Source organism: Musca autumnalis, unplaced genomic scaffold (genome assembly GCF_047663935.1).
Source record: "Musca autumnalis isolate F117 unplaced genomic scaffold, ASM4766393v1 scaffold_1, whole genome shotgun sequence".
Lineage (NCBI taxonomy): Eukaryota > Metazoa > Arthropoda > Insecta > Diptera > Muscidae > Musca > Musca autumnalis.
The window spans coordinates 315652434-315675624 of record NW_027411644.1 but is presented as its reverse complement, the minus strand read 5'-3'; the positions used below and the strand labels follow the sequence as shown (position 1 = coordinate 315675624).

At 31.2% G+C, this 23191-nt stretch overlaps 1 protein-coding gene across 3 annotated transcripts in view; it reads left to right on the top strand.

Annotated features, from left to right (window-relative positions):
- The window catches only part of LOC141389979 (protein serrate-like), a 92567-nt gene that overhangs the window by 45200 nt on the left and 24176 nt on the right, over positions 1 to 23191 (top strand). For all 3 annotated transcript variants that reach the window (XM_073962339.1, XM_073962341.1, XM_073962340.1), the window contains exons 6-8: positions 667 to 982; positions 22523 to 22656; positions 22995 to 23170. In XM_073962339.1, the coding sequence (XP_073818440.1) occupies positions 667 to 982; positions 22523 to 22656; positions 22995 to 23170 (626 nt within the window). The remainder of the gene's footprint in view (positions 1 to 666; positions 983 to 22522; positions 22657 to 22994; positions 23171 to 23191) is intronic.

Genomic DNA, 23191 nt, shown 5'->3' with positions numbered 1-23191 from the left:
CTCTTCCTATATTGAAAAAAAAATTATTTAATTTAAAATCGATTTGGTTTTTTTTTCACTCTATTTTCTTATTTTTGTTAATTCAAAACAATTTCCATATGTTTTTAAACTCAATACATGATCCTGAAGAGTGGGACCTCTGAATTTGAACTTGTCTTTAATGTAAAGTTTGTTCGTTAAGTTGTTACGTTTGGGTTGTTGGTGGTTTGTTAATTCAAACCATCAAACCGGCAGCAACAACAAACACTAAATAGACAACAACATGCCGTTGATGTTTATTTTAACAAATCTACATTTACGTTAACAATTGCCACCATGATCGTTTTTCCTGTGCTAGCAACAACTGCAGCAAAAGCTACTAACATTTATTTGAATTTAACATTTAGTCGTTGTTTCTAAAAACAACGCCTATTTTACAAAACGGACAATGTTGTCAACTGCAAATACATTTCAAACCTTCAAACAATTTCCAAGACAACAACACCACCCATGTAATGTTATTTGTCCACAGTGTTCTCATCATCATAGTCATCATCCTAACACATAATTTTACCAACCTCAAATGATTTTCCTGCTCCTTAATGAATTTATCCCGTATATATCCATCGAGACTCATTTACAACATTTCCCCTGTTTCTTTCTCTCTCTTTCTTTTTCTTGTTACAGATTCCGAAAGGTTAATTGAGGAAACATCTTTTGCAAGCGTGATTTTACCATCACCCGAATGGAAAACATTGGATCATATTGGACGCAATGCTCGCATTACATATCGTGTCAGAGTTCAGTGTGCAGCCACCTATTACAACACCACCTGTACAACGTTCTGTCGTCCTCGTAACGATCAATTTGGCCATTACACTTGCGGACCGGAGGGTGAAAAGATCTGCATGAACGGTTGGATGGGTGATAATTGTGAAAAAGCTGTTTGTAAATTGGGCTGTGATCCTGTGCATGGGCGGTGTGATAAGCCGGGTGAATGTGTGTAAGTAGAAATTATTTGAAAATTTAATTAATTAAAAAATAGTTAAAATATAGACGAAATTTTTTTTTTCTAGGGCGAAAAATTTTCTATAGACGAAATTTTTTTTCTAGGGCGAACAATTTTCTATAGACGAAAATTTTATGCTTGAGCGAACAATTTTCTATAGACGAAATTTTTTTCTAAGGCGAAAAATTTCTATAGACGAAAATTTTATTATTCAGCGAACAATTTTCTATAGACGAAAATTTTTTTCTTGAGCGAAAAATTGTCTATAGACGAAAATTTTTTTCTAGGGCGAAACAGTTTCTATAGACGAAAATTTTATTCTAGAGCGAAAATTTGTTCTATACCGAAACAATTTCTACAGACGAAAATTTTTTCTATATCGAAAAATGTTCTAAAGACAAAAATGTTCTATAGAATTTTTTTTTTTTTTTTGCTAGGCGAAAAATTTTCTGTTGACGAAATTTTTTTTACTAGGCGAAAAATTGTCTTTAGAAGATATTTTTGTCTAGGCGAAAAATGTTCTATGGACAAAAATTTGTTCTATACCGAAAAATTTTCTATAGACGAAAATTTTTCTATACCGAACAATTTCTACAGAGGAAATTTTTTTCTATAACGAAATTTTTTCGACACCGAAAATTTTTTCTACACCGAAAAATTTTCTATAGACGAAAATTTTTTTCTAAGGCGAAAAATTTTCTATAGACGAAAATTTGTTCTAGACGAAAATTTGTTCTACACCATAACATTTTTTATAGACAATACATTTTCTATGGACGAAAATTTTTTCTATACCGAAAAATTTTCTATGGACGAACATTTTTTCTATACCGAAAAATTTTCTATGGACGAAAATTTTTTCTATACCGAAAAATTTTCTATGGACGAAAATTTTTTCTATACCGAAAAATTTTCTATGGACGAAAATTTGTTCTGTACCGAAAAATTTTCTATAGATGAAAATTTTTTCCTTACCGAAAAATATTTTATAGACGAATATTTCTTCTATACCGAAGAATTTTCTATAAACGAAATTTTTTTCTATACCGAAAAATTTTCTATAAACGAAAAATTTTTCTATACCGAAAAAATTTCTATAAACGAAAATTTTTTCTATACCGAAAAATTTTCTATAAACAAAAATTTTTTCTATACCGAAAAATTTTCTATAGAGGAAAATTCGTTCTATACGAACATTTTTTTCTTCTCGGGGAAATTTTTTCTTGTTCTATACCGAAAAATTTTCTATAGACGAAAATTTTTTCTATACCGAACAATTTTCTACAGAGGACATTTTTTTCTATAACGAAATTTTTTCTATACCGAAAAATTTTCTATAGACGAAAATTGTCTTCTAAGGCGAAAAATTTTCTATAGACGAACATTTTTTTCTAGACGAAAATTTATTCTATACCAAAACATTTTTTATAGACAATACAATTTCTATGGACGAAAATTTTTTCTATACCGAAAAATTTTCTATGGACGAAAATTTTTTCTATACCGAAAAATTTTCTATGGACGAAAATTTTTTCTATACCGAAAAATTTTCTAAAACTAAAATTTGTTCTGTACCGAAAAATTTTCTATAAACGAAATTTTTTCCTATACCGAAAAATTTTCTATAAACGAAAAATTTTTCTATACCGAAAAATTTTCTATAGACGAAAATTTTTTCTATACCAAAAAATTTTCTATAGACGAAAATTTTTTCTATACCAAAAAATTTTCTATAGACGAAAATTTTTTCTGTACCGAAAAATTTTCTATAGACGAAAATTGTTCTATACCGAAATATTTTCTAAAACTAAAATTTGTTCTGTACCGAAAAATTTTCTATAAACGAAATTTTTTCCTATACCGAAAAATTTTCTATAAACGAAAAATTTTTCTATACCGAAAAATTTTCTATAGACGAAAATTTTTTCTATACCGAAAAATTTTCTATAGACGAAAATTTTTTCTGTACCGAAAAATTTTCTATAGACGAAAATTTTTTCTATACCGAAAAATTTTCTATAGACGAAAATTTTTTCTATACCGAAAAATTTTCTATAGACGAAAATTTTTTCTATACCGAAAAATTTTCTATAGACGAAAATTTTTTCTATACCGAAAAATTTTCTATAGACGAAAATTTTTTCTATACCGAAAAATTTTCTATAGACGAAAATTTTTTCTATACCGAAAAATTTTCTGTACACGAACATTTGTTCTTTACCGAAAAATTTTCTATAGACGAAAATTTTTTCTATACCGAAAATTTTTCTGTACACGAACATTTTTTCTTTACCGAAAAATTTTCTATACACGAAAATTTTATCTTTACCGAAAAATTTTCTATACACGAACATTTTTTTCTATACCGAAAATTTTCTATTTTTCTATTAATTTTTTTTCCGAGTCGAACAATTTTCTATAGACGAACCTTTTTTGTAGTCGAAAAATTTTCTATAGACGAAAATTTTTTCTATACCGAAAAATTTTCTGTACACGAACATTTTTTCTTTACCGAAAAATTTTCTATAGACGAAAATTTTTTCTATACCAAAAAATTTTCTATAGACGAAAATTTTTTCTATACCGAAAAATTTTCTATAGACGAACATTTTTTCTATACCGAAAAATTTTCTATAGACGAACATTTTTTCTATACCGAAAATTTTCTATTAAATTTTTTTTTCGGAGTCGAACACTTTTCTATAGACGAACAATTTTTGCTAGGCGAAAAATGTTCTATAACGAATTTTTTTTTTCTAGGGCGAAAAATTTTCTATAGACGGAAATTTTTAGCTAGGCGAAAATTTTTATCTAGGCGAGAAATTTTTTCTAGGCGAAAAATTTTCTATAGACGAAAATGTTTTCTATACCGAAACATTTGCTATAGATGAAAATTGTTTATATACCGAAAAATTTCTATGGACGACAATTTTTTCTATACCGAAAAATTTTCTATAGACGACAATTTTTTATATAACGAAAAATGTTCTATAGACGAACCTTTTTTTTCTATACCGAAAAAATTTCTATGGACGAAAATTGTTTCTATACCGAAAAATTTTCTATGGACGAACATTTTTACTATACCGAAAAATTTTCTATGGACGAAAATTTTTTCTATACCGAAATTTTTTTGTGGACGATTTTTTTATACGAAAAATTTTCTATAGACGAAATTTTTTCTAAACCGAAACATTTCCTATAGACAAAAATTTTTTTATACTGAAAAATTTTCTATAGTCGAAATTTTTCTATACCGAAAAATTTTCTATACTAGGAATTTTTTCTATACCGAAAAATTTTTATGGACGAAAATTTTTTTCCGAAGCGAAACATTTTCTATAGGCGAAAATTTTTTTCTAGGGCGAAAAATTTTCTATAAACGAAAATTTTTTTCTAGGACAATTTTTTATATAACGAAAAATGTTCTATAGACGAACCTTTTTTTTTCTATACCGAAAAGATTTCTATGGACGAAAATTGTTTCTATACCGAAAAATTTTCTATGGACGAACATTTTTACTATACCGAAAAATTTTCTATGGACGAAAATTTTTTCTATACCGAAATTTTTTTGTGGACGATTTTTTTTATACGAAAAATTTTCTATAGACGAAATTTTTTCTAAACCGAAACATTTCCTATAGACAAAAATTTTTTTATACTGAAAAATTTTCTATATTCGAAATTTTTCTATACCGAAAAATTTTCTATACAAGGAATTTTTTCTATACCGAAAAATTTTTATGGACGAAAATTTTTTTTCCGAAGCGAAACATTTTGTATAGGCGAAAATTTTTTTCTAGGGCGAAAAATTTTCTATAAACGAAAATTTTTTTCTAGGGGGGCAAATTTTCTATAGACCAAAATTTTTTTTGTAGCCGAAACATTTTCTATAGAAGAAAATTTTTTTCTGGCCGAAAAATTTTCTATAGACGGAAATTTTTGCTAGGCGAAAATTTTTCTACAGTCTAAATTTTTTTTTTCGTCTAAAAACGAACATTTATTTCGAGGCGAAAAATTTTCTATAGAACGAAATTTTTTTTTCGAGGCGAAAAATTTTCTGTAGACTAAAATTTTTTTCTTGGCGAAAAATTTTCTTTAGGCGAAATTTTTGTCGACGAAATGTTTTCATACGAAACTGAAAAAAAAAATAGCCAAAATATTTCACAATCTTGTATGTTTGATTTGAAACCTCCTTTAAATCAAAAACAATGGTCATAATATTGTTGTATTATTATGATCACTGTTTTTTATTTTTATTTCAAAACTGCAAATCTTTGTTGTTCGTGTTTTTAATATTATTAAGTAAATGGTTTGTTTGTTTTTATATTTAGCCATGGCCGATTTTTTTTACAAAATTTTTTAAATGGATTATTTCGAAATAAAAATTTATAAAAAATTTTATTTTTTAGACCCTTCAAGTATCCCCTAAAATATCGACCACTGTTGTTACAACATTTCCCAATCTTGTATGTTTGATTTGAAGCATCCTTTAAATCAAAGACAATGGTCATATTAACCAACCCTATTGTTGTTGTAGTTTTTTTATTTCAAAACTGCAAATCTTTGTTGTTCTTGTTGTTAATATTATTAAGTAAAAGGTTTGCTTGTTTTTTTCATAATTCGCCATAGCCGCTTTTGTTGTTTTCTTCTTCTCCGTTTTGTGGGTGGAGCCAAATGCCATTAAAAAAGATGGAGAATAACATGACCAAAATATAATGAAATTTTTGTTTTTGGGGAGCTACTGATTTTGCAGTTAACTAACTAGTCTTGGTGGCTGGCATGTTGTTGTGATGTAAAACAAAAGCAGAAAATATAAAATCTGTATTTTGATTTAAATTACTTTGGCCAGATCAACAATAACGAAACAATAGAAACAGTAGTAGTCGTAGTATGGGCAACAGCTACCGCAGTAAGCAGTCTGGCTTCATCATCATTCACCCCATCATCATCATTGCCGATTGGAGAAGCCAAATAAAATACTCATCGATTGTTGTTTAAAAAACTGTTACTATTTTTTGTTGCCTTTTTTAAAAGATTTGTTATTGTTGTTTTTTCTATTATTTTGAACAATTTTACCAGTTTGTTTCCACATAGTTTAGGGTGGTTTGTAGGAGTTTCTGCAAATCTGTTTTCATTGTTGTTTGTTACAATTTTCATCTTTTGAGTTTTTTTTCTGAACGGAGATCTCTCGTCCATTCATTCGTTGTATGCACGAATCAGCATTTATGCGATTTTGTTGCTGTTGTTGCCGGGTTTTTGTTATTTTCTTCTCAACAACAAAATGTTGAACATTGAAAGTTTGTGTAACACAGAATACGTGATTTTTATTCTCATTGCTTGTGAAAACACAGCACAGCAAACAACTCAAATTCTATAGACATCCCATAGCAAAAAAAAAAAACCAATGGTAATAATGGTAACAACAGACAAAAATCTCATCATAGACATAGTTTATGATTTTGGTACAGATTTTGTAGACCATAACAAATGAAACTGCTTACCACCAAACCAAACACCCCTCCCTCTGCACCCTTTTCGTAGCTTCTAAATGCAATTACTTTTGATATTTGCTCGAAAATTTAGTGTTCTGTTGTTGTTATTGGTTCTATCTCTCTTTCAAAACTATATTTGAAAATAAATTATGATTATATCTCTTAGCCTGCAATTAGTTAAGATTCGACCTAGAATTATTGACCGACATGAAGATCTATGAGATTTTAACAACAGCAACAACAGTGCTTCTTGCTGGCTATGGAAAATTGAGTTTTGTTGAAGTTTGTTGTTGAGAACGCCATTTTGTTGGCTTATTTCATTGTTAGCCTCTTAATAAAGTGCTGAAGAGTTTTGAAGTTTTGCCAAACTATTGTTGATGCCGCCACTACTGCCATGACCAGTAAGCAGTTTGTTGTTGCTGTTGTCTGTTGTTTCTTGGTGGGGGTGTCAAAAGTTAAAAGAAAAACCTTTTTTTATAACAAATCTTCAGATGTCTTAAAAATAACTACCATAATCAGCCATCATCTTTGTTATTTGCCATCATCTTGTAAGAGTTTTGTGCAGACAGTTCATCTTTTTTGTAGTGACCCCTTTTAAGTAGAAGTGATTTATCTACTGGTATTTTTTGGGTCATTGCTAATTCACACAGGGAAATTTGGGTCATCTTTATTTTCAGGAAATTGGACATAGAATTGGGGACATGCAGTGGTATATCAAGGAGTATATTTATTTATTTGTTATCGCTCATACGGAAGTTATGGATGACTGAAATATTACGAAATGCAATCAATCATAGGATTCATAATTGTTTTAATTGGCCATAATTATGTAACTTTTGAAAAAAAAAATAAAGAAAATTTATATTATTTTTTTTTTTGTTAATTTTCTCGTTTAGAGTTAAGCTTGATGATCTGAAATTATTTGCAAGTGAAAAAGGAAAGCCAAGGACTCGAACCCACATAGTCACCAAATTACGTTACCTGGTTTCATTGGTGGTAAAGCAAATCTTCGGACGTATCGACTATGTAATGGCTTCTCTGTCCTAGAACTTATCGTTTTTCAAATGCAAATGTGTTTTTGTACATTAACGCGGATACTTGGCCACAGAAATGTATTTTCTTCACGATAAACGCTTTTTGCGCTGACTTTGAAGTTATGAGTTTTGGCTTTGAACGCTAACACGCCATGACAACATTTTTTGATATGTTTTTCAAGGACGTGGGTTCAAATCCCAGCCGGGCTCAGCCTGTTTTTTATTTTTATAAATTTTTAATGATTTTTGATAATTTTCTCGTTTAGAGTTAAGCTTGATGATCTGAAATTATTTGCAAAAAATTATTTGCAAAAAGCGTTTGTCGTGAAGAAAATACATTTCTGTGGCCAAGTATCCGCGTTAATGTACAAAAACACATTTGCATTTGAAAAACGATAAGTTCTAGGACAGAGAAGCCATTACATAGTCGATACGTCCGAACATTTGCTTTACCACCAATGAAACCAGGTAACGTAATTTGGTGACTATGTGGGTTCGAGTCCTTGGCTTTCCTTTTTCACTTGCAAATAATTTCAGATCATCAAGCTTAACTCTAAACGAGAAAATTAACAAAAGTCATTAAAAATGATCTTCGCCCTAAAAAGGCAAAAATTTCAAAAATTAAATTATTTTTCTTTGTTCAACAACACACATCTGGTTGCCGGGCAAAACTTTTTGTGTACATACATATTTTATGCGAAATTACAAACAATATTTTTTAAGAAAAATATTTTATATTCAATATTTTCATACGAACAATTTTGAAACAAATTATCTGTTCTAAAACCTATTTTTTCAAATTTTCAAATTTTTTCTTTATAAATTTGTCAAAAAAATAAAAATAGAAGTGCTTTGTTCCAGGACCTGCAAGAAGCTACTATTTTTTACTACGATAGCATTTTTCTCTTTATGTTATCGGACAAAATAGTAAAAACTAGTAGATTCTTGCAGTTCTGGAACAGACCATATATTCTTGCAGGTTCTGGAACAGAGCAAATATTTGTTACCACGAAATTTGTCCATATTTACATTAGGCAATTTTCCTTGCGGCAATTTTCAGATTGTTGGTGAGAGAGGGTGTTGAGAGGCAAAGGGTTACCATATGTCTTACCTCCCTCTCCTTTAAACTGACAATTGCCGCAAGCAAAATTACCTTATGTAAATATGGACTTTATATAAAAATACTGAAGCTGATATTAAAAAAAAAATATTTTCATACGAAAGCTATTCAAGAAATTTTTTTCTACGAAAAGAAATTATATACGAAAACAATTTTATGTACAAAAATTTGTCTATTAAACAATTTTATATGTTTAATGTTTATATGTAAAATTTAAAAGATAAAAACAGAGTATAAATATTGTGGATACGCCAATATTTTGATTCGATTAATGTTTTTATGAACAAAAAATTTATAAAACATTTTTATATGCCTCCAGGAATGGCGTATAAGTATTGTCGACATTTATACGCCATGGTGTCTCTTCAAAATATAAAAATGTAAATTTTATAGATTTGGTGTTCTCTCCAGGAACAGCGTATAAGTATTGTCGATAATTATACGCCATGGTGGTCTTTCAAAATATAAGGTAGGCTTTCTGTTGATTTTCAATCCAATTTTGCTTTTCTGAAGGAATTTTAAAAATATTTTTAAAAAATACTGTGACGATTTCCAAACCTTTTCTCAAGAGCATAATATAGGAAAAAATTTTATACAAAAAATATAGTAAAGTCGATAATTATACGCCAATAATTTTATTCGATTATTGTTTTAAATATTTTGCTGTTATGAACAAAAATTTTATAAGACATTTTTATATGCCTCCAGGAATGGCGTATAAGTATTGTCGTCAATTATACGGCATGGTTGCCTTTCAAAATATAAATAAGTTTTTCAGTTAATTCATTCAAAAATCACAATAGAAATCCAATTTTGCTTTTCTGAGGAACTTTTAAATAAATACGGTAAAGACTTTCACAACTTTCTCTCAATTAAAATGGCATCAAACTCGGTCGGGGAAAAATTTATGAAACATTTGTATACGAAAAATTTCATACGATAAATTTCCTATCGGTATTTTTTTAAGAGGGTTGGCGTTTTTTATTTGTGATGACGACTTCTATTTTGTTTTTCAAAATAGTCAGGCTTAAAACAAACAACTTTAATTTATTAGTGGGAAAATTGGCGATGTTTATCAAGGGGTAAGGCAGGGAAGACTATAGTTTCAGATCTCGCCACAGATCTTCATCAGTTCCCTTGTTTCTTGTTTTTCAACAAGAAACTTTTTATATCCAAGTGTCAATTGCCCGCTCAAATAGATACGTGTGCAAAGAAACACTCTGATCGAGAATTTCTTTGGCACTACCTAACTGATGAAGATCTGTGGCGAGATCTGAAACTATAGTCTTCGCTCCCTTACTTACTTACTTAGCTGGCCCATTACAGAACATTTGTTCCATAGGCCGAACTAAGAAAAGATCTCCATTCCTCTCTAGTTGTTGCTTGGCACTCTGGAATACCGCGCTTTTTCATCTCATCATCCACTTGTTTGCGCCATCTATTCTTTGGCCTGCCAATTCTGCCTGCACCGCCAAGCGGTCCGTATTTAGTATTTGGCCTAGCCAACGCAAGCGCTGCATCTCGATACGTTTAACAATATTGATGTCGTTGTATAGCAGATACAGCTCTTGGTTCATGCGCCGACGATATTCACCGTCAAAGCAGATTGGTCCGTAGATCCTTCGAAGAATTTTTCTCTCAAACACACCAAGCACTGCCATGTCTGAGCCATACATCAGCACGGGTAGTATCAGTGTTTTGTAGAGCGTTATTTTTGTTTGACGAGATGTGGCTTTGTTTCTGAACTGCTTACTTAAACCAAAGTAGCATATGTTGGCCAATATAATTCTTCTTTTTATTTCACAACTGATGTCGTTTGTTGTGTTTACGGAGGTGCCGAGGTAGACGATGTCTTTTACTACCTCAATATTATAGGAACTAACTTCCACAGTCGGTCCGAGCTCAATGGACGCATTGCGCGTCGACACCATCAACTTGGTCTTCTCAACGTTTACCGCCAGACCCACTTTAGCAGATTCTCCTTCGACCTTCTGATCGGCCTATGATGTTTATATCATCAGTATAAGCAAGTAACATGTGACTATTGGTGTAGATTGTGCCACTTCTTTTGACGTTTGCCTCTCGTATAACCTTTTCTAGCAGGATGTTGAAGAGATCACACGAATGGCTGTCTCCTTGTCTGAAACCTATTTTGGTACCAAACTCTTCGGAGAGGTTCTTTTCTATTTTAACTGAGGACCTCGTGTCAGTTAAAATCATTTTACAAAGCCGGATGAGCTTTGTGGGTATATCAAGTTCAGACATGGCTTGGAATACCTTTGAACGCAGCGGGCTGTCGAAGGCTGCTTTATAATTGACAAAAAGGTGGTAGGTGTCGATCTGCATCTCTTGGGTCTTCTCCAGGATTTGCCGCATAATTGACAAAAAGGTGGTAGGTGTCGAACTGCATCTCTTGGGTCTTCTCCAGGATTTGCCGCAGATTAAATATCTGGTCAATGGTGGACTTGCCAGGTCTAAAGTCGCATTGGTATGGTCCAATTATCTCGTTGACCATAGGCTTTAGTCGTTCGCACAATATCCCTGACACGATCTTGTAGGCAATAGGGAGTAGACTTATGCCCTTATAGTTAGAGCATACAATCTTATCTCCCTTCTTGTGGACGGGACACAGGATACTCAGGTTCCAATCGTCGGGTACTCGTTCTTCCTGCCAGATGGTGCTAACTAGCTGATGAATACACCTTATCAGCGTGTCGCTTCCGGCTTTGAACAGCTCTGCTGGTAAGCCATCGGCTCCTGCTGCCCTATTATTCTTCAGCCGATTTATTGCTGTCCTTACCTCATCTTAGCTGGGCGGTATACATTCAATACCATCTTCTGGGATTGGGACTGTGGTATATTCGTCGTCTTCGCTGCTATTGGATACCAACAGTTTTGAAAAATGTTCTTTCCATATCCTGAGTACACTATCTGTATCAGTTACCAAATTACCTTGCTGGTCTCTACAGGAGGATGTGCCTGCACCAAAGCCATCAGTTTGATGCTTGACTCTTTGGTAGAATTTTCGGACTTCATTCTGGCTTTTCTCCCTGTATCTCTCTCGTGCGCTACGCGTTGCTACGGATTGTAAAATAGCCCTATATGCCGCATTTTGCTCTTCGGTGGCAGCACGACACTCCTGATCATACCATGGATTCCTTGGTGGAGGTCTCTGGTATCCAAGTATGGATTTTGCGGCTGTTTGCATGGAGTGGGCAATGCTTTGCCATTTCCCTGATATGTTATCAGGATGAGGAGTGCTTTAATTAAGCAATTGGGCTAGTTGAGTGGAATATGCTGTGGCTATCTGTTGTGATTGCAGCTTACCGATGTATAACTTTCGTGTTGTGTCTGTTCGTACTTTGTTTGCTACGTTTAAGCGGGTGCGTATTTTTGCTGCAACATGGTAGTGGTCCGAATCAATGTTTGCGCCTCGGAACGATCGTACATCCAACACGCTCGATGAATGTCTTCCATCTATCAAAACATGATCAATTTGATTACTTGTTCTTTGATCTAGAGCAGGGGCGAGCTTCTTTGCTTAGATCGTATAGTGAGGGCGCCCACTGAGTTGTTTTTGCATTTGCTTCGCTCTCTCACGTACAGTGTAAATTAATGAAAAGAAACAAAAACATAATGTGGTTGTTGCTTTTTTGACTCATACGTTTATACATGTCTTCGCTTTGGTTGTATTTCTGTGGTCGTCGCTGATCTAGAGACAGCCAGGTGCCCTTATGAATATCAAGATGATTAAATCTGGTACTGCTAACTACCATGTTTTTTGCAGCTGCAAAATCTATCAGCCTCATACCATTGTCAGATGTTTCACTGTGGAGACTGAATTTCCCGACTGTTGGGCCAAAGATATTCTCCTTTCCAATTTTGGTATTAAAATCGCCTAGAATAATTTTAATGTCATGGGCAGGGCAACGGTCATATGTTTCTTCTAAGCGCTCGTAAAATATATCTTTGGTCTGTTCGTCCTTTTATTCAGTGGGAGCATGAGCGCAATTAAAGCTGATATTAAAGAATTTTGCTTTTATTCGAATTGCAGCAAGTCTTTCATTCACTGGGGTGAAGCTGGAGACCAGATGTTTTAACCTCCGACGAACTACAAATCCGCAACCAAACCAAACTCGTGCGTCACCTTTAGGTTTTGTTGTGACGCCTTTCCCAATCCATCGTATTTCCTGTATGGCAGTAATATCGGCCTTGTACTTTTCAAGTACGTCTGCCGATGCGAAGACTGCACCTTCTCTATAAAGAGTGCGAACATCCCAAGTGCAAATTCGCAGATCATGGTCCTTAAAACATTTGCGGGGTTCGTCAATTTTTTATATGAAAAATTAAAAAAATAATAAAAATGTACATTTTATAGCTTTGGTGCTTTCTCTAGGAATAGCGTATAAGTATTGTCGATAATTATACGCCATGGCGACCTTTCAAAATATAAGGTAGGCTTTCCGTTGGTGGTCATTCGCAAATATTTAGAGAAATCCAATTTCGCTTTCTGGGGGAATTTTACTTATTTAAAAAATACTTTCAAAACCTTTTCACAATGAAAATTCCATCAAACTCGATCAGAGGAAAATATAGGAAAAATTTGTATACGAAAAATTTTGTAGGATAAAATTTCTAATATTATTGCAAAAACGCCCTTATACAAAATTTTATATGAATAAAAATTTATAAGAATTTTTTTTTATGAAAAGTTTCTTAAATAAAGTACCTTTTATACCATTGATGGTGTCTTCAGGATTATATGTAGTATAAGTAGTGTCGGTAATTATACGCCATGGTGACATTTCAAAATATAAATAAATCTTTCTGTTAATTATGCACAATTTTTATTTTCTGGGGTACATTTAAAAATATTTTTAAACAATACGGAAAAGACTTTCGAAAGTCTCTCCTAATTAATATTCCATCAAACTCGAGAAATAAAATATATGAAAAATTGAATTCGAAAAATGTTGTACTATAAATTTGCCAAATAATTATTTTTACGCGAAAAATGTTTTTATGTTTCAGTTCTTTCTCTCAATTAAAATTCCACCAAACCCGGCGGGGAAATATATACAAACAATTTTCTATATAAACATTTTTTGTACTATAAATTTTTTATAGGAAACATTTTGCGCGAAAATTGCTTTTATAAAAAACGTTTAATTGAAAAAAAAGTTTGTTTGTTTTGTTTTTTGTTGAAGTTCAATCTCATTTTCGATTGTTTTGATTTTGGTGTTTCTTTGGAAAAGCCGAAAAGTGAGTGTGATTCTCATTCATATGGGAATACTAGACACTTAAAGAGGTCGGTTTTTCGCTAAAAAGGCATCATTTCAAAAACTGAGAAGCCAATTGATAATTCCCTTCGCCGGGATGAAATCATGATATTGGTAGCGATCAGTAAAATTTTGCAACACTGTCAGTTCGTTTTGAAAAACATTACTCTCTGTAATAGAGGGTAATAAATGAAGTTGAGCCAATGGGGGAATACTCCACTCAAACAATAAAAAAAAAAAAGTTTGTTAAATTAAATTGGATTAAATTTAACCTACCTATCCTGCTGTTGCGCACAATAACTCTCGAAAAGGAGTAAACGATTTGATCCGAACTTTACACATACAGATATTCCCTGATGATCGGTCCACTGACCCATTTTCAATAAAAAAAGTGTTCTAGCCAAAGAATTTGCTATGCTAAAGTTGTCAATACAAAACTGATTTTTTGATGTTATTTGTTTTTTATTGCTTTTTTAATTTAAACCAAAACAAATGTTGTTATTTCGATTTGTAACGAATCAGTAAAAAAATTGGTAATTTGCATAATGTTAAACCGTTAAACATGATTTCCAACAAATTTTTGGCAAACATAAAAATTTGTTGGTGTTTAAGGCAAACAAAAACTACAACAACCAGCGACGACATTTTCCCAAAGTAAAACAGAAGTTTTGCTAGTTTTGTCAGACATAAAATCATGGCTGGGACAGTTAACTGTTGACTAAAAAGTCATCAACACAGACATGAGGCCCAGGGAACTCTATAAAAAACACAACACTAAAGTTTAAGGGCAAAAATTTGTCATTTGTTTGGCTCATTAGTCACTTTGAAGAACAAAAACGACAAAAGGAGAAAAGCAAAAAAAAAAAAAGAAACAATAACAAAAAAAAAACGTCAACGACAACTTTTGCTAACAAGCTGTGAAACAAAATGGAATTATACACAAATCATGAGATTTTTGTGTTTTCTTTTGGTTAGCCTTTGAAGAAGAGTTTTCAAATTTGTTGTTGTTTTCTTTTTTGGTTTTGGTGTAACCCTAAGATCATGTCATCATTTGCACCATCATTCAATGACTTCAACACCATTTGTGTTTCGCGTTATTTTTTGTTGTTGCTGTTGTTTGTCTTCTAAAGTAGCGGCATTTTAGTCTTTTTGTTATCAAGGAAGAGGACTTTTTTTCGCCTTCTCCTTTTGCAATATGTGAATGCTCTGCTGTTCATCTGTTTAATTAGGTACCACCCGTTGTTTAACATGCAACGTTGACATGTACGTTACGTTGAGTATGGTTTTCTTTCAACAGAAACATGAACTAATGTCTGTTAAATTTAATAGAAGTTTTTTTCATCTGCTGCAGTTGTTGTTTGTACTAGAATTGTATGAAAAAAAAGTTATACAAAGTAACATTTATTTGTTGAGAGCATTTTTTTGTTGCAAAGACACTGAGAAAAATATAAGAACGTGTTATTTTCGATTGTGGCCAATTAATTTTGGAGCGTGTTTGGTCATTTGGAAATGGCATTTCACAAAAACTAGAAATTTGCAAAATTATTTATATCCATACAATTTTTAGAAAACAATAATGACAAAAAACCAGAAACGTTGTGTTTCGTTTGATTTACTCCGAGAATCTCACTCGATATCTGCTTATCTGCAAAGTGTCAGAATCGAATACCAGCAGGCTATTCAACTAGTCGAAGCCTATAGACGAGTGTGGCGTCACACAAGTTGGCAGTACTATTTTTCTATGCGAATATTTGTATGCGAAAAATGTTTCTATGCGAAAATTCGTTTAAAAATAAAAATACGCGTTTTATAGTTTTGGTGGTGCCTCCAGGAATAAAGAGAGTATACGTATTGTATACGCCGTGTTGACCCTTCAAAATATAAAGAAATCTTTTTCTGTTAATTATATACCATGATGTTCTGAGGAACATAAAAAATTCGGTGAAGAGTTTCAAAACTTTCAACTAAAATTCCACCAAATTCGGACGGGGAGAAAATGTAAAATATAATATAAGAACAATTTTGTACGATAAATTCTCAATAGGAATATTTTTATGCAAAAAACAAATTGCAACATTTTTATATGAATAGCGTATAAGTGTTGCTGATAATTATACACCATGGTGACCTTTCAAAATAAACATAAGTCTTTCTGTCTAGAATACACCATGATTTGTTTAAGAACATTTTTTTACGATAAATTTTCTATAGGAATATTTTTATGCAAAAACGGTTTTATACAACATTTTCTTATAAAAAATTTCCTAAGAAATAAGGTTTATAGCTTTTGTGGTGCTTCAAGCGATACCATATAAGTATTGTCGATACTTATACGCCATGGTGACCTTTCAAAATAAACATAACGCTCATTTACTCAAAGAGTGGCATAAATCAAATGAATTTATGAAGCACTAAAACACTTCACATCATGCATGATCTTGCACAGAAATTTAGCACTGATATCTGGCTAGCTTTTTGCAAAATATGGTCCAAGTAGTTATTTTAGTTTTTGTATAATAACCTTTTTAAGTTGGTAAGTCAAATTTCAATCGCCAGCTTAAAACACGTTTTTCTCGAAATTCGATTTTTTGAGATGTGTCACTCCTTTGCTTTCCCGAGGGATTTTTAAAAATATTTTTAAACAATACGGCGACGAATTTCAATATTTTCTCTCGATTAAAAATTATATTAAACTTGGCCGGGTTAAAATATGTTAAAAATTTGGTATATGAAAAAACTTTCAATACAAATATTTTTATGACTAAAATGTTTTATGCAAAAATTGTATATTCAAAAAAAAAAAAAAAAAAAAAAAAAAAGAATTATAAGCATTTATTTTTTAATATGAAACATTAGTGGCGTTTCTGTTGGGACAGCGTTGCAATTTTGGTTTTTCAAAATTTAAAATATTAAATATTAAACAACTTAAAAATTTCTTTAAAAACTCTCAAAAATATTAAAAACATTCACGATTATAGACCTCAAAAATATTCTTTGATAAATATTTAAAAAATCACGTTTATAGACCTCAAGAATATTTTTATAATAATTATATAAATCACGATTATAGCCCTCAAAAATATTTAAAAAAAAATATTTTAAAATTTACGATTATTGGCCTCAAGAATATTCTTTGATAATTATTTAAAAATCCCCGATTATATACCTCAAAAATATTCTTTGATAATTATTTAAAAATCCACGATTAAAGACCTCAAAAATATTCTGTAAAAATGTTTAAAAAATCCACGACTATTGCCCTGAAAAATATTCCTTAAAATTTCTTTAAACATCCACAACTATTGCCCCAAAAAATATTCATTTAAATCGTCGACTATTGTCCTGAAAAATATTCCTTAAAAATTCTTTAAAAATCCACGAGTATTGCCCTGAAAATATAAAATAAAAATCCAAAACTATTACCTTGAAAAATATTCCTTAAAAATTCATTAAAAATCCAAGACTATTGCCCTGAAAAATATTCCTTAAAAATCCACGACTATTGCTCTCAAAAAATGTTCTGCAAAAAATGTTTAAAAAATCCACGACTATTGCCCTAAAAAATATTCATTAAAAATCGACGACTATTGCCCTGAAAACTATTCCTTGACAATTCTTAAAAAACCCACGACTATTGCAATGAATAATATTCCTTAAAAATCTTCAAAAATCCTCGACTATTGTCCTGAAAATTCTTAAAAATTCTTTAAAAATCCTCGACTATTGTCCTGAAAAATATTCCTTAAAAATTATTTAAAAATCGACGACTACTGCCCTGAAAAATATTCCTTAAAATTTTTTAAAAAATCCACGAGTACTGCCCTAAAAAATATTCCTTAAAAATTCTTAAAATTTCCACGAGTATGCCCTGAAAAATATTCCTTAAAAATTCTTTAAAAATCCACGAGTATTGACCTGAAAAATATTAATTAAAAGTTCTTTAAAAGTCCACGAGTATTGCCCTAAAAAATATTCCTTAAAAATTCTTTAAAAATCCACGACTATTCCCCTGAAAACTAGTCCTTAAAAATCTTCAAAAATCCACGACTATTGCCTCCAAAAATATTCTGTAAAAATGTTAAAAAAATCCACGACTATTTGCCTGAAAAATATTCCTTAAAAATTCTTTAAAAATCCACAACTATTCCCCTGAAAAATATTCATTAAAAATCGACGAATATTGCCCTGAAAAATATTGCTTAAAATTCTTTAAAAATCCACGACTATTGACCTGAAAAATATTCCTCAAAAATTCTTTAAAAATCCGCTACTATTGCCCTGAAAACGATTCCTTAAAAATTCTTTAAAAATCCACGAATATTGCCCTGAAAAGTATTTCTTAAAAATTCTTTAAAAATTCACGACTATTCCTCTCAAAAATATTCTGTAAAAAAATTTTAAAAAATCCACGACTATTGCCATCAAAAATTTTCCCTAAAAATTCGTTAAAAAATTCAGGATTATTGCCCTCAACAATATTCCTAAAAATTTCGTTAAAAATGCCCGACTATTTTCCTGAAAAATATTCCTAAAAAATTCTTTAAAAATATTCCTTAAAATTGTTTTAAAATTCCACTACTATTGCCCTGAAAAATGTTCCTTAAATATTCTTTAAAAATTCACGAATATTGCCCTGAAAAATATTTCTTAAAAATTCTTTAAAAATCCACGACTATTCCTCTCAAAAATATTATATAAAAAAATTTTTAAAAAATCCACGACTAATGCCCTCAAAAATATTCCCTAAAAATTCGTTAAAAATCCTCGACTATTGCCCTGAAAAGTATTCCTTTAAAAATCTAAGACTATTGCCTTAAAAAATATTCCTTACAATGTCGTTAAAAATCCATGATTATTGTCCTCAAAATTATTCCTTAAAAAGTCTACAAAAATCCTAGACTATTGCCATCAAATTATTCTTTGATAATTATTAAAAAATCCACGATTATAGCCCTCAAAACTATTCTGTAAAATATATTTAAAAATTCACGATTATAGACCTCAAAAATATTTTTGGATAATTATTTAAAAATTCACGACTATACACCTCAAAATATTTCTTGACAGTTATTTAAAAAACCACGATTATAGACTGTAAAAATATTTAATAATCCACGATTATAGCCCTTAAAATATTATTTGATAATTATTTAAAATCCACGATTATAGACCTCAAAAATATTCTGCAAAAATAGTTAAAAATACACGATTATAGCCCTCAAAAATAATCTGCAACAAATGCCTAACAAATCCGACTATTGCCCTAAAAAATATTCCTTAAAAATTCTTTAAAAAGCTACGAATATTGCCCTGAAAAATATCCCTTAAAATTCTTTAAAAATCCAAGAAAAATATTTCTTAAAATGTCGTTAAAAATCGATTATTGCCTTCAAAATTATTCCTTAAAATTCTTTAAAAATCACCGACAATTGTATTATTTTATAATTATTTAAAAAACATGATTGTAGACATTAAAAATGGATGCCACCGTGGTGCAAAGGTATGCACACCCGCCTTGCATGCAGAAGGTCGTGGGTTCGATTCCCCGGCCAGCCAACATCAAAATAATTTCACCGGTGGCAAAATACCCCTCAGAAATGTTGGAGCCATTTCCTGAGTATTTCAGCCATGTAAAACTTCTCTACAAGTGGTGCCTTAAGACACGCCGTTCGGACTCGGCGATAAAAAATAGGCCCCATACAATTGAGCTAATATGAATCAGGATGCACTAATTGATATAAGAGAAGTCTCCCTTGTCCCTTTTGGGATGGTTGTGGAACAATAATTATAGACCTTAAAAATATTCTTTAAAAATATTTAAAAATCCTAGACCTCAAAAATATTCTGTAAAAATATTTAAAAATCCACGATTATAGCCTTCAAAAATATTCTGTAAAAATATTTAAAAATCTACGATTATAGCTTTCAAAAATATTCTGTAAAAATATTTAAAAATCCACGATTATAGACCTCAAAAATATTCATTGATAATTATTTAAAATCCACGATTATAGGTTTCAAAAATATTCTTTAAAAATGTTTAAAAAATCCACGACAATTGCCCTCCAAAATATTCCCTAAAAATTCATTAAAATTCACGATTATTGCCCTCAAAAATATTCGTTAAAAATTCACGACTATTGTCTTCAAAATTATTCTTTGATCATTTTTAAAAAGTCTACGACTCTAGCCCTCAAAAATATTCTTTGAAATTTATATTAAAAAAGCTCTTAAAAATATGAAAATTTATTTAAAAAAAACCACGATTATAGAATATTCTTTAAAAAATTTTAAATATTCTTATAAAAATATTAAAAATTCCTCGATATGAAAAATCGTTTTAGAAAATCAAAATATACGTTTTATTGGTTTGGTTGTGCCCCCATGAATAGAGTTCCCTGGTTCCCTTTCGAAATATAAATAAGTTTTTCCCTCAATTACATATCGTAATGGTAATTCAAAAATATTTATGAAAAGTTTTCTTCTTTTTCTGGTAGAATTTTAAAAACATTTTTTGGGAAATACGGTGGTGACTTTCAAAACTATTTCTCAATAAAAATTCCATCAAACTCAGTCTGGAAAAATATAGGAAAGATTGTACTCGAAAATGTGGGTACGATCAATTTTCTTGGAATATTTTTGTGCGAAATATGTGTTTGTACAAAAATGTTCTATTCGAAAAAAATGTTATAAGAAGTTTTTATATCAAAAATGTTCTCAAAAAATTTACCTTTAATAGCTTAAGTGGTGCCAGGAAAATAGTACAGTTGAACCTAGATTATCCGTTAATCGATTATCCGGGAACCTCCATTAACCGTGATAGGAAAGAAATGTGGGAATTTGTTCCATTTCCTCTATTTTTCGTTATAACTTTATTACCCGGCATTAAAAGGACACTTTTCAATTAATTTGATTAAGCAAACAAAAGGTAAACAAACAAAAACTGGAAATTCTCCCGTATTACACAATTTGTGTATTTACAGTACCACAAAAACCATGGGACAAAGTCCATTCAGATGAATCTGATGATTACATTAAGTACTTTTTAAAATTTTGGTGGATTGCCGTAACAAACTTAAAAAAATTGCAGATTTTCATATTATTGTACGATACTATGCCATTTTTACTTCAAAATATGTTCAAAAACTGCATAAAAGCATTGCCTCCATTATCCGGGAAAATCGATTATCCGTAATGCCTCCGGTCCCGACCATCACGGATAATCGAGGTCCGACTGCATAAGCATTGTCAATAGTTTTACGCCATGGTGACGCTAAGCTTCCCTAAAGGTAATCTTATACAAATCGTTTTCGAGTAAGAAGTTTCAATACTTTATTTTTTATTTTCCAAGTGTACTTCTATCCCTTTTAACAATGAAAAGAAAAACCACTAAACCCTAAACTACACATTCGTGATGGTTGCTTTCGTTTTTATACCACAGACTTTTAATCAAATTACTTAAAGTCGTCGTCAGTACCAACCAATGCAACAACAAAAAAATGCACCCCATCTAAGAACAACATGCAACATGTTTCATTTTCAAAACTTAACGTCCTTTGTGATTTAGAACAACTTCAAAGGATGCAAATCTTCGTTTTTTTGTTCGTTTTCGTTACACAAAATCCAGTGCTAAGGCGACTAGGGCGTTCTCAACAAAATTTGCATAGCATTCTTCAGTTTAACAAAAGCACAAACAAACAAACGAAAAAAACGAGCAACTTTAACTACAAACAAATCATGGTTTGTTTTTGTAGTTCATGCTTCTTTATTTTGTTGACCAAAAAGAATTTTTTGCCTTTGTCTGAGCAGCAAACAGAGAAGTAAAGCCTGCAAAACATTAACTGAGCGTGTTGAAAAGCTTAATTGAAAATAGTATTGAAAGAGGTTTTGTGACGTCTTTTTTTCTCGGTTTCATTTCATTTCGTTCGAATTGTATTGTATCTGTCTTAAACGATCTGTTTGTTGTTTGGGCCTCATTCAAAAGGCATTTCAACATTGGATGACATGATGAATTCGTAGTTGTTGCATGGTTGTAGTTTGCTTCGTCGTTTTTTTTTCTCCCTCTCTTGGTTTTTGTGTTACGTTTTGTGTTACTATTGTCAGCGATGGCGTTGAAATATTGTAAATTGTAAGAAAATAAAGTGACACAGTTTAATTTCATTAAAATCCAATACAAAACTACAAACAGCAAGAAACAACAACAAAATCACAAGCATGTCGCTTTAAAAGTTCAATTCTCACGAAATTCAAAATGATTTGTAAACATTGATTCATCTTGAGTGGTTTGGGGCGGGCATTTTGCATATATTTTGGTTTGGTTTAAGGCTAAAAATCAAAAAGCGAGGGAGCGAATGGGATAGTTGGTAAGAATGAAGTAAAACATGGAATAATGATAAGTTACGGATGGTGTGAACATGGGAAAAAGAAAATATTCGAAATGTGTTTTTTTATAAAAAAAAATAAAACAAAAATTAAGAGACAATTTTATTCCTCAGTGTTTAAATATGAGTTATTCTATTCCTAATTATTTTCATTAAAAATATGTTTTTCTTAATTCCAAAAATAGTTAACAATCTTTGCAATCTTCTTGTTCCCCTTTTCAGTTGTCGTCCTGGCTGGCAAGGTCCCCTCTGTAATGAATGTGTCGTGTATCCCGGTTGTAAACATGGTTCATGTTATGGCGAAGCCTGGAAATGTAAATGTGATACTAATTGGGGCGGTATTTTGTGTGATCAAGGTAAGGCAATGAACCCAGAGTTCATAATGGAACAAAAGACCATACCCTTCTGTAATAAAAGAAGAGGGTAATTTAAAATCACTAGCATTGTGTAATCAAAACTACATTAAGAACACAACAGAAATAAAAACACAAACAAAATAAACAGTAAACTATTTTTTTTTTTTTTTTTGCAATACCTAAGAAAAACACTCAACAAACACACTCAATATTTTGCCGTTTTTTCTTTCTTTTTTTTCTTATGCTTTGATTTCAACTTCGATGTGAATTTTCTGCATATTAATAATTTATGTTTTCTTCCTGTTCTTTTTTTTTCTGTTTCATTTTCATGGCCTTAGATTTGAATTATTGCGGCACTCATGAGCCATGCAAACATGGCGGCACATGTGAAAATACCGCACCTGATCGTTTTCGTTGCACATGTGCCGAGGGTTTATCCGGTGAACGTTGTGAAATTATTGAACATCCATGTGCCACACAACCGTGCAAAAATGGTGGATCGTGTACAGTGAAGGTAAGTTGATATAAAGTTTGT